Source organism: Arachis ipaensis, chromosome B10, assembly GCF_059453495.1.
Source record: "Arachis ipaensis isolate K30076 ecotype BB chromosome B10, ASM5945349v1, whole genome shotgun sequence".
Taxonomy (NCBI): Eukaryota; Viridiplantae; Streptophyta; class Magnoliopsida; order Fabales; family Fabaceae; genus Arachis; species Arachis ipaensis.
The window spans coordinates 141693791-141706327 of NC_142435.1; the positions used below are offsets into that span (position 1 = coordinate 141693791).

At 38.1% G+C, this 12537-nt stretch overlaps 3 protein-coding genes across 3 annotated transcripts; 1 reads left to right on the forward strand and 2 right to left on the reverse strand.

Moving 5' to 3' along the window:
* Positions 1 to 752: 752 nt before the first annotated feature.
* On the reverse strand, positions 753 to 3115 carry LOC107623138 (uncharacterized). The gene is made up of 3 exons (XM_016325296.3): positions 3002 to 3115; positions 2287 to 2561; positions 753 to 1618 (listed from the first exon to the last, which is right to left on the reverse strand). Exons 2-3 carry the CDS (start codon positions 2553 to 2555, stop codon positions 1060 to 1062), a joined length of 828 nt encoding a protein of 275 aa, XP_016180782.1. The 5' UTR covers positions 2556 to 2561; positions 3002 to 3115; the 3' UTR covers positions 753 to 1059.
* On the forward strand, positions 3045 to 5444 carry LOC107623137 (putative mitochondrial saccharopine dehydrogenase-like oxidoreductase At5g39410). Its single transcript, XM_088484461.1, has 2 exons — positions 3045 to 3989; positions 4263 to 5444. The coding sequence occupies exons 1-2, from the start codon at positions 3303 to 3305 to the stop codon at positions 4950 to 4952; spliced, it is 1377 nt and encodes a 458-aa protein (XP_088340587.1). The 5' UTR covers positions 3045 to 3302; the 3' UTR covers positions 4953 to 5444.
* An 818-nt stretch (positions 5445 to 6262) lies between these two features.
* Positions 6263 to 12303, reverse strand: LOC107622835 (U-box domain-containing protein). Its single transcript, XM_088484458.1, has 16 exons — positions 11378 to 12303; positions 10683 to 10887; positions 10457 to 10608; positions 10087 to 10369; positions 9780 to 9932; positions 8974 to 9177; positions 8764 to 8876; positions 8521 to 8635; positions 8127 to 8216; positions 7817 to 8020; positions 7607 to 7702; positions 7355 to 7477; positions 7151 to 7243; positions 6886 to 7050; positions 6706 to 6795; positions 6263 to 6615 (listed from the first exon to the last, which is right to left on the reverse strand). The coding sequence occupies exons 1-16, from the start codon at positions 12226 to 12228 to the stop codon at positions 6436 to 6438; spliced, it is 3117 nt and encodes a 1038-aa protein (XP_088340584.1). The 5' UTR covers positions 12229 to 12303; the 3' UTR covers positions 6263 to 6435.
* Positions 12304 to 12537: the final 234 nt, after the last annotated feature.

The following is a 12537-nucleotide window of genomic DNA, read 5'->3' on the forward strand; positions in this document are numbered from 1 at the left end:
GGCCTATGATTTTTCACAAATATTATTACAGATTACAAAATGCTTAAGCTTATACACCACAGATCAATTCATAACCATACTTCTATTGGGTTAATGTATATATTTCTCATGGATTTATCACTTAAAATTTTAGAACTATTTTCTTTCTTCTTGCAAGTGTTGATGATTGATTAACAATTTTTAAATTGGTTTGACTTCTTTTTCACTGCCATTTTGCTAATTACTTGAAAATTGAAATAGAACACAATTTTGATACATACACCATGTGAGAATACAAAATGAATTTTGATACACTTTGCCAAGTTGTAATTTGTAGTAAAAAAATTCAAGTCAAAGAATGATGCTTAATTGCTTATGCATGTTATCAAATTGGAATTTGATATAAGGTGCTACTATGTACCTAAGGAAAGCAAAGATAAATTTGATATGGTTACCATTACGGCATTACCACTTAGCATGAGGCTTTATCTTCTCTCCATTTTTGCCTTCAAATTCTAACAATGAACGGAATAAAAAAAATTATTACTCCATATTTCACGTCTCAAATGCACCAACCACCAAACCTTAGAATTTATGGCCACGAGTATTATACTAATATATTACCTCTCTTATACCAAATTAGGAGAAAGAAATGGAGAGGAAGGACTTAGAGAGAAATAAAATTCATCTCCATTGTGAACATTAAAACAACAACCTAGCCATCCCATTTTATTCCCCAATTTCCCGTCTATTTTGAACTCAGAATCACCTTCAAGATACAAAAATATCATAGCTATTATTAAACTATTGCTCCTCACTCGGGCTTGAACTCAGAATCACCTTCAAGATACAAAAATATCATAGCTATTATCAAACTATTGCTCCTCACTCGGGCAAAGTACACTGCCGGAGAAGAAAAAAAAAAGGAAAATAAAAAAAGATCTATTGGCAGATCTATTAATATCCATAGAAAATAAAATTTCTCCATAGAAAACAATTAGAAAGTGCAACTCTAGCAGAGGAAATAATGACCTCCAAGCAAGAGAACCAACTTGATAACAAAATTTATAACTTCCCTACTTATAAAAGGAATGGGATTTTCAAATTAGCATCATCACTGTTGTCGTGGTCATTGCTCTGCACAAGTTTCTTTAAGCTAGTCCATGATCTTTTCCGTTTTTTGCTTGCTGTGCCCTGAGTTTTCGATGCTTCTGATTTAACAGATGCACTTGAAGCTTCAAGTGTCTTCTTAGACTTTCTTTTCTTTGAGGTTGTGGCACTTACACTTGATGGGGTGGCTGGACTATCTACAACGGAGACATCTTTATCTGTAACTGATGAAGCAGATGCATCTGCTTCTTTGGTGTTGTCTTCACCTATAATGCCTTTCCCCGATTTTGAAGACTCATGTGTAATGGGTTTTGTTGCTGGTGTTGATACCGATGACGTTTTGGTTTTAGATGGACATAGTCCTTTCATATGTCCCTTAGGAGTCCCCCTCTTCACATTCTGATGCAAACAGAAATGGCACTTGTATACTACATTGTTTTGACTGTGTTTATGCTTGCCCCTGTGCTTTGATCTATTCTTCTCAATTCTCACAGTTGAATTGATGCCAGGATGAAGAACAGTTTCACATCTATAAAGCAGTCAAATTACTTGATGTTATGATATTTTACATGAAAACTGTATATTGGTAACCTAGGAAATCGATGCATTAAAGGTTCAAACAAATAAATAACCCAAAGCATATGTCTGCCAGATTTTGTGACAAACAAGAGTAACATGTTTCTTTTCCGTGGGGGGGGAGAACCCAGTTATTGTTATCATTCCAAAACAAAGTCTAAGCATTTTTGGGGTACTGGAGACCCCATGGTCTCTGATTCTGCCAAAATAGATAAATGAGGACAAAGTGCTTCAATTTATACGATAACAGATGCTGATATTAGCATTTAGTTTTTGTGAATAAATATATAGTAAGTAGAGCAACGTGTAAATTAATTTATCTTAAAACTACTAACATAGCACACATCAATACTGGAAGAAGGAATACACACTATTGCAAACAAGTGGCAGTTTCACAAAGTGAATTGTTAATTTGAAGCTTGGTTCATCACAGTGACAATGTGGCTTATTGTGTTTTACTTGATGGCTCTCAAATCTTGAAATTTAATCAAATGGTCAAGTTCTAAAATCTTAAAAAAAAGGCATGGAAACACTGACAATATGACAAATAACCCAGATGGAAAACAAAATCCCTAAGCAAAACCTTTTCTTAAAAGGAAAAGGAGGGTATAGAATCAAAACCTATGGCAAGTTATCAAAGAAGAATCAGGCGTTATTCCATTGGCCTCGGCAACAGTGGCCAAACGCTGCCCATAGAAGGCTCCTAAAGACGGTATCTGAGCCTCATGAGAGGCCCAAACTGCAATCTTTTCCAAGTGCTCAACCTCCACTAATGACCTGGTGGTGGCTCTTGGCTTTTTATGTATTTTTCCTGTGGCTTCTTCCCTGAGTGATACAGGATTGTGAGGCTGACAAGCCGGGTTTTTAGTTCCTCCTCCTTGCTTCCCCATGCCTTACTGGAGATGAAGCATGAACGGTAGCAAAAATTATAAGTAAAATATTTTAAAGATAAAAATGGTAGACGTCAGAGCAAACATCAAGCATAGTTCTTATAGGAACTTTAAACCATGAAAAATTGACACACGCCTGATTAATTAATTCAAATATACATGAACAAAAGTATTCAGTATACATAACAGCAATTCAAAATCAAATTCTAAAAATGTTGAAACAAGAATCAACTATAACAAACCACCCATAATCAAAGAAATATTTTTACTCTAGCCACTAAAAAATTTAGTTCCCATCAAACCCTTGCACAAAGTGCAGAACAATGATATGCATACCCACATAATAAACCACAACTAATCCTATTTAACTACTTAAAAAAATAAATTAACAAGATTAATAAAAAAACAAAGCATCTCCTATGGCTAGACAAATCCTTTTTGCTTACCTTAGAAAAAATTTTCTTTGAACACACTCACTCAACGATGATGATAACAAAGCCGACGGTGGAGATCAGTCCTTTTTGAAGGGAGTCGCTCCAACGAGAGCATTTCGAGCAGCGCCTGTGAAGAGTAACAATGAGAAGAAAGGGTCTCTGTTTGTAACTTTGTGTTTTGAAAGGGAGAGAAAAGGTTGGATTAACATTGAGAGGGTTTTATTTTATGTAAGCCAATAAAACGACGTCGTAACTTGGGATACCAGCATACCACTAATACTCCTTCCACAAGCTCCAGCATAGGGCAATAGCTATGGCTTCTTCATCTTCAACTCCAATGCCACAAAACCCACAACTCTTCGACCTCGTAATCCTTGGAGCATCAGGCTTCACAGGCAAGCACGTCCTCAAACAAGCCCTCAAATTCCTCAAAGCCCCATCCTCGCCGCTCCGCTCCATAGCCTTAGCGGGCCGAAGCCCATCTAACCTCTCCCGGGCCATCCAATGGGCTTCCAGGCCCAACTCCCCGCCCACCGACATCCCCCTCCTCACGGCCGACACCTCCGACCCGGACTCCCTCCGCGCAGTCTGTTCCCGCACCCGCCTCCTCCTCAACTGCGTTGGTCCCTTCCGCCGCCACGGGGATCCCGTCGTGGCGGCATGCGCCGCCTCCGGGTGCGACTACCTGGACATCACCGGCGAGGCGGAGTTCATGGAGCGGATGGAGGCGAGGTACCACGAGAGTGCCGTGGAGTCCGGGTCACTGGTGGTGTGCGCGTGCGGGTTTGACTCGGTGCCGGCTGAGTTGGGAGTGCTGTTCAACTCGGTGCAGTGGGTTGGTGAGAGCTCGCCGTACAGGGTGGTTGGTTACCTTACCGCGGAATCGGAGAGGAGAATCGTTGGGAACTTCGGAACCTTCGAATCTGCTGTTCTTGCGGTGGAGAGTGTTAAGGATTTGGAGGACTTGAGACGGTCCACGCCCGCGCGAACCAGGCCCGCGGTAAGAGAATCTAACATCTCATATGTTCAAAGTTTGTTAGGACGCAATTCTGATGATTCCATTAACACGTCTATTATCATGGAATAGTCCTCATTCCTTAAATGGCAGACAAATCTCTTCAATTGAACATTACTGACCCTTCTTTCCAGGTTCATCCACAATGAAGCTAAGTTAAACCGATAATCAGTATTTTTGTTGTGCTTACTTTCTTGAGCTTTATATTTTTTGGATTCAATGTTATGTTATAAACTTGTTGCCTTTGCATGGTTGCAGATTCCTGGACCACCTCCTAAAGGAGCACTAATAGAACACCAGAAGAAAATTGGCCTCTGGGGAGTAGTGCTACCATCAGCGGATTCAACCCTCGTTGGAAGAACATTTTCAACTCTAACTGAAAACCCTTACGGTCTCCCTGGGAGAAATGAGACTGCCGAGATGGTTGAGAAAAGGAAAGCCTTCTGGTCATCTGTGAAGCCTACTCATTTCGAAGTAAAACTCGGCTCAAAACATTTATTGAGCATTTTTGTGTATATTATCATTGGAATTTTCATTGGCCTTTTAGGAAAAACATCATTCGGAAGATGGCTTCTTTTGAAATATCCTTCTGTATTTACATTCGGTGGGTTCAGTAAGAATGGTCCGTCGGAAGAGGAGGTGGAAAGCGCCTCGTTCAAGATGTGGTTTGTTGGACATGGATATAGCAAGAAGAATGTTGCCACAGAGAGAAACAGAAAACCTGACATGGAAATCATAACAAGAGTAATGGGACCTGAAATGGGTTATGTAACCACCCCAATAATTCTCATTCAGTGTGCACTCGTTCTTCTAAGCCAACGAGACAACCTACCAAAGGGAGGAGTTTACACCCCAGGGATTGTGTTTGGTGCAACTGATCTTAGGGATAGACTTCAACAAAATGGATTGTCATTTGATGTCATCACGAAAAGCAAACTTTCTTCTTGACTGATAATAGTCATATCCTTTTTGGTTGGAAAAGAATACTGGATGGATAAGAAAACTGAATTGTAGCAGACCGAGTTATTCAAGTTTATATCTGGGGTGAGTTCTGTTTCGATCCTACTATTGCACTTATTTGTGAGACTGACTGAATCTTTGTGGAGCTGTTTGAATTTTTCTTTTGGCTACTGCTGGGTGTCTTAGAACTGTAGAACATTTTCTCAAAATTAGTTTTTCTAATTTATGTATCCGATTCCATAGGGTGGAATATGCTTTGTTGTCATAGGTCTGAAAACTAGTTTTTCTCGATATGTAAAGAGGAAGAGGGCTAAATCTTTGTGATTTTGTAGTCTATGACAATATTTCGTGTATTTGGTTGGAACAGCATAGTCAGAGACTTTTAGCTTCGAGACATTTGCTTCTCTTTGTTGTCAAACCTTTTTTTTTCTAAAGTGATTTCCCCCTCAAATATGTTGAAAAATTGAAGAGCTTCACCAATTTTTTGTTCTGATTTCTTCCTCTTGGATTCCTAATCTTTGTTTTCTTCTCTTCTTTATTACTTGTAGTGGTAGAGATGTAATTAAGGCATAACTCGCTCGAAATGTTTTTGGTTTTTGACATTGGCACATTTTTTTCCCCTTTCTGTACATGCTTAAAGATGGAGAATTGCAGATTTACGAAAGTATTCTGACCGAAAATTAAAAAGGAACCATAATTGCATTGCATGATTTCTTGTGTACACTTTTTTTAGCGTGAAACAATCTCTTTATGATTATTTTATATTTTATCAATTATTTTTAATATCAAAAGTGAAAGATAAACAGACAAATAATACTTACATATTTTTCAAAAATAAAAAAGTGAAACAAAGTGCAACTCTCAATTTTATTAGAGCAAAGTTTCATTGATTAGTAGACAACTATTTTTAGTTATTTGATTCGTAAGTATCAATCAACCGTCAATGACTAATTCTTAATCTTATTGGAGTCATGTATTGGTGAGTAAAAAAATTGATCATGAAATTGACTATATAAGTATATATACACTGGCCCTAAAGATGGAATTTGAAACATGATGCTTAAGTAATTTATTATTAGTATTTTGATTTTTTTTTTAAGTTATTTTATACTCCAAAGAATATTTTCTTGTTGGCACTATCTTAACAAAATTCTTGCTATTATGTATTTAGCGGAAAAATTGAGAAAAATAGGTAATTAATATATTATAACCACTTAAAAAACATGTTAGACAGAAAACTCGATCCACTCTAACCAAATATTATCTAAACGTTTGAGATACCAAACACACACTGCAACTTGTAGTTTGAAGCTCTATGCTGCCATTATACGAAGAAGCTCATTGAAACGATAAGATTCAATTTCCTACAAATAGGATACACCTAAAACTTGTATGAAATAAGATACATCATAGTAATCAATCTGGCGACCTTACATTATCGGAAATTTATGAAAGTTGAATATTTATTTACCTAGTCGATCAACATTTCCCCATTTGTTGTCTGAATCGTGTCCTTGGTGCTCTGTATGCTTATACCTTCACTACGTTTCTTCATTTCCTGGGACTTGACAAACTCCTCTATTCTTGCTTTGAGTTCAGTATCAGGAATCAACATGTCGGCGGTAAGATGGGATCGGTTGAATGGGTCGGACTGCACACAAAAAACCAAATAGAAAAAGCATAAACCCGAGAACCTGTAATCTGATAAGAACATCAATAATGAGAACAAGAGGTTTCATACGCTATCACTAAGAAGGTGCCTCTGTATGACAGGTCGATCAACTACGATTCTTGAAGAAGGTAAGATGACAGGATCCTTCATTAAAGTGTACTGCAAAATAATAGTGAAGCTTCTTTAACCCTAGTTATCATAAAACTTAAAATAGTAATTCTTTGTTAATCAAAGTTTTAGAAATGTTACTTGAATTGGATCAAGGAATTCATCTGGAATTTCTCCCAAGGTAGCTTCAGTATCCATGGCTTCAGAAGCTGCAACTTTTGCCTTAGCACCGAGTTGAATGAATTCTTGTATGATTCTCCCATCCTCACCTATTATATGAAGAACCTCTGCTGCAGCACTAAACAACTGCAGTGAATTCTCAGTCAGATTGCACGGCTTCTGGTAATGTGGAACAAAGACAATTTTTGAAGAACAGTCTGCTACATATTAGAAGTCTGAAACTTACCTGATCATTGTATGATCGACCATCCTTGGAGATGGCAGCTGGGAAGATGGAATTTGAATCACCTCTTGCCAGGTGAACATATACGTGCACAATCTTCAAATGAATAATTTAAAGTTTAGCCGTTTACTTTTTTATTACAATCACAATTTTGATACAACATAATGTATTTAGTAATTTCTTTTTTCAGAAGAGTTAAACTCCAACCTGTTTAAGCAAATGCTTTGGCCGAAATTCATATTTCTCAGGATCTTTCAGACTAAGGGATTTTCTTTGGGGACCCACTAGTTGCAGCAGAAAGTAATTGAGCATACTAGCCACTCTTTCAACCTTAAAAAAAGAGAAAGGGGGGGGGGGGTGAGAATTAAGCAGACAATAGCAAATATATTATCTAGCCACTAAAACTGTTTCAGGAGATGAAAAGATGAATAACAGAAAAAGGTGGAAAAGAGAGAATACCATCTCTGGAAGTAGGAATGGAGCAGTAATCTGCTCTGATGTAAATGCAAGCATACTCACATCTTCATTTGCCAACTTCATATCTATCCGAATAATCTACAACATTCTCCAATATTATAAGTTTCATTAGGTAGTACATTTTTATTTGTAAATTATTTTTGAAAAAAAGGAAAAAGGAAGATATCAATTAGCCCGAAATGTATGACAGACATTTTCTTGAGAATGGAATAACCGTGTCCTCTCCTGCCTCTCTTGAAGTGGCCGTCGTTCCCACTCAGCTGTATTTGACATTTCAGCCTCCAACTCTTTTAGCTCAAGAATTTTGTTGAGACTTTCATCAAGAAGATAAATACTATCATTAATCAGGAAGTTTAAGAAATTCAGATAAACACCCTTTTCCTCTTCCTTAGCAATCTGAAAGAAGATTAAATTCAGGGGGGGGGGAATGAGAAACATTGGTGTATGAATTGAGATTAAGAATTGATGAAAAGAATCCCTCAAAATGTATCTCATCAACTACCTGTCTCCAAGCATTACGATGACTAGGGACCTGCCACAGGTATTCAAGGAGTTCGGCTATATTATGGCGGATATTAAATTTGTCATAGAACTGCAGTGAAAAGGGGACAAGTGAGAAACTTGGCCAGGCATTCTTGTACTTAACAGCACGGAAAGATCAATTGTTTTATGGTGGTGCTTGGAATGTTATATAATTTATGTATATCAATAATATCAACAAGTGTTTTGTATAGGAAACAGTTTGAAATTAAATTCATAAGGTCCCCCCCCCCCCCCCCGGGCCGGGGGAACACTGTCAATACCATATTTAGGATTACATTAATGTTTGTTTGTAAACAGTTAGCTATTCAAATATCAACCTAACAAGATAGCCTTGAATCAAAATGCAGACTGACCTGCGTGTGAGACCCGGTGAACTCAATGTCAACATAGAGTTTTAGAAGATTCCTCACAAGATACTCCAGAGACAGTTGGTGGCCTTCAAATAAAGTAGCTGTGGCAGATGAACCGCTGTGAAAAGGGAATAGGGAACACATTGCCTATTATTAGCTTTATGAAGTCAAGCAAATACTTAGCAATATGAAAATATTAGTAACAACCTAAATTTCTAACTCTACACAACACAGACACCAAATTACCTCCTACGGGGCATCCAACAGTTCAAGACTTCGACCATCTTTGCTCTTAAATATGGGTTTTTGATGAATTCAGGGCTAGCCATAAACATAATTATGAAGTTCATAAACTCATCCTGCAGAATCCAGAATAGATACATGATCATGCATAAGTAAAAGAAGTCGGAAGACAAATGATTAATCTCAGAAAAAGCACTTGGAGGTGAAGTATACCAGCACAACTCCATCCAAGGCCTTGGGAATCCGGGAAGCAAATATTAGAAGTTCCATGGCATCTTCTACAAAATGCTCAGGCATAGTGGCAAATTCCATTGGGCAAGTCGATGGTAGAGGCATCTTAAATCCACCAACCAAGCTAACCAACCAAACAATCATCAAACGGTAGAAGGATAGTGCATTCTGAATAAGCGTGTTATCCTGAGGAAATAAAATTGAGATGAATATATTGAATCTTTTATGCTAAAAGGACTTTAACAACTTGTAAGAAAATAATATAATGAGTCGTTAAGCAAGGGTTTTGTACTCATTAGCCATAAAACATATTTTCTTCCATTTCCCATGCTATTGTCAGAACCAATAATAAATCCCTATGTTGGATCAAGTTATCAATCATCCATGATTTTGACACACATGGAAGTAGTGATAGAAAAGTTTGTACAATAGACTGATTGCACCAAGAATAGATCAGGTCATAGCATATATAATAATTTATCCAATTTAAATCATTAATGCAATCATAATTCATAAGTGGATGTATATAACTACTTAATTAGTCCGCATACAATGTAATTTATATTGAAGCAATTAAAAAAAAATTCCCTAAAGTTCTTGGATCCATTATCAAGTATTACATCTAGAACTAGAAAGCTATTCAACATTATGAAATAACTGAAACACCTAAGAGGCAGGAACCAGGAAGCAGAGGAGCAACTTATTTAATTTTGGTATATATTACTTGTAATTCAATTTACAAAGATAAGAAACATGTAACAACAAATGGAGAAAAAAATAAGATTTACCCGCAATATTTGAGCTTCATAACAAAGCTTTTCCTGTGAGTACGATTCCAATTCTTTCTCAAGTCTAGTTATATCCAATTGCAATTGGGGGGTGGGAGATTGCTCTTGCATGGCTTTTAGTGTTGAAAGAGCATCTTCACATCTAGAAATATCCTGGAAAGAATATGACTCCTGACTTTAGATTTTACAAACTTGGATGTAATCATTCAAAGGTTTACAATTCAAAGCAAATAAGAAATAGGGGAATATTTAATATTTAAAGTTAAAAGAGTCCATAAAACAATAGTAATTCCCCAACATGTGTTACCTGAACTAAGTGTTTGAAATCAGAAAATGCTTTTAAAAGGCCCAAGTTGAGCACTCTTGCAGTCATAAAGAAGCATTCACAAATGAAATGATATTCCGTCTTTTCACCATGTCCAGAAATTTCATTTGAAAGCTCACCAGCATTACTACCAGAACTACTTGCTTCTTGAGATTGCTCCAAGCGTTTCTGGCCATCATTATTTTGATTGTTTCCATTAGCCCGTTTATTGCTATTAAGCCATTCAGTAACTTCTTCCGATGATGCATGTAGAGCAGTCAACCCACTAAATAGGATTATACCAAAAGTTATTTAAAGAGGGTGACATGAAACTTCCACAAGGAACTTGGCATTTACTATATATGAGCCTCACCTTAGCTTCAAACGGTTGGAGTAGTGTACATATTTTGGATCAATTTTATTCCTTTTGGTTAAATTTGCATCCAAAAATGGCTCACAAAGATGAAGCATGACAGCACTGAGATTTACAAACATGCCTGAACTTGCACAAGTTATAGGGTCAACCTGTTTTTCAAAGGAATAAAAAAGGCATAAGTATTCTCACAATACATAAAACATAAATTAAGGAAGAAATTTACCTGTATATGAGCCCTGGATGCATTTATATTGATCACCTCGGCGAGATACTCAAGTACACTATCACGAGTATCTTTACTCTTAAGGAGAATGAAGAGAACTTCATACAGGCCATCATACAAATTATTCATGACAGTTTTGATAGTCGAGAATGAAGATAATAAATCTGCTGGTCGTCGAGTTGATGCATCAGAAAAGCACTGTTGTCTGGATTTTAAAGGAGGTTAAAAGAAATTGTTAAAATATATGAACCCAATTCAATACCCCACCTGAAAACTGAAAAAAGAGATCCAAACTATGGTACTTGGAATAAATAGATAGACTTCAAAATGAAAGATAATATAGTGAAACCTAGAGTATGGCTGAAAATAAAGATCAACACCTAACAGATAGGGGGCTGCGTAACACTTCGGCATTGTGTTTACTGAACATCTTGGTCTTTTCTCAACGGGAATATACATGTTCATAAATCTAATCCATCAAACACTACTAAAAGGTTATTTATTACTTAGTAAACATTCTATCAGTTGTCTTCTCCAAATAGTTGAACTGTCAAAACTAGTTAGTGCTACTCTCCATTGTTTTCTAACTATGAGAAAAGCAAGCCTACAACATAATCCCCTAGGCTGCGTTTGTTTTTGTTCCCTACTGAACTTAGAAAGATACGAAAAACACACAAACAAGAATCAAGACTCACCCAACGTCAGGCTGGCTCCTGAAAAAGGTTTGATCAGGAAGAGCACTAATGTGAAAGAAGGGACCCAAAATGCTGGTCATCTCAATGGCACGGCCATTCATATAAACCCCTTTGGGAATCCACCACTCGTGGCTCACAAGTGACTTTGCACCAACAGGGAATCTCACCAAGAACAACAAAGCCCTCAAAGAGTCCTGAAAGTTCCCAAGAGCAGAAACCTTCATCACACTTCCTCTCAGCTCCTCATACAGTCCTTTCAAGATTGGGTCCAGGCTGTCAAAATCCGAGTCCCTAAAGAACTCCTCAAGAAACCCCGGTGGACTCTTTGGCCCTCCGCCACCACTGCTACCTCCGAACGCGTCGATGCCACCGCCAACCTCCGCGAATATCAGTGGCAGCAGAGGCGACGCGGTTCCCGAACCGGAACTTTGATTCCGGTTCTGAAACAGCTCCGGATTGCCGAGGTGAATCCTGCAGTATGAGACGCACAGTTTCTTGGCCTGTTTCACCACCGCCTCCATCTCCGACCTGAGGGTTTTGTCCTTCATGTTGGCGATTTTCTTTGCCTCCTCATGCGCGCGGTGGTAGCAACCGGTGAGGTACTGGAACGGGGATTCTCCGACGCCGGGAAAGTCGCCGGATAGTCGATCAATGAGGACTCGCTCCATCAAATCGCGCGAGAGGCGGAGGTCCTTGCCTTCGCTAAGAATCTCCGCCGCTGTGAGCTCCAAATAGACGTTTCTGGAATCGGCGTTAGTCGCGGCGGAATCGGTGATCGACACGAGAAAGATTTTGCGGATGATTATGTCCTCCACTTCCTGTGGAGTCCTCTGAGGTTTTGCGGCAGCCATGGTCGATCGAATTTGAGTTTGAGTTCAAGAGTTTTCTTCGATAAAATTGGAAAAAAGAAATGGGAGAGGGTTTTTATTTTCTCGAGAAACAAACGAAAAATAAGAGAGAGAGAGAGAGAGAGAGAGAGAGAGAGAGAGAGAGAGAGAGAGATTATTCAGAATGAGGGGAGTGAATGAGATTAAGTGAAAGTGAGAAGGGAAGAGGTTAGCAACTTAGCATGGTTTTGGAGAAAGGAACCTTGTCCGGGGAATGCTGTTGCTGAGTTCAATCAAATTGGGATTGTTTTGAGCTTAAGCTTAAAAACACTT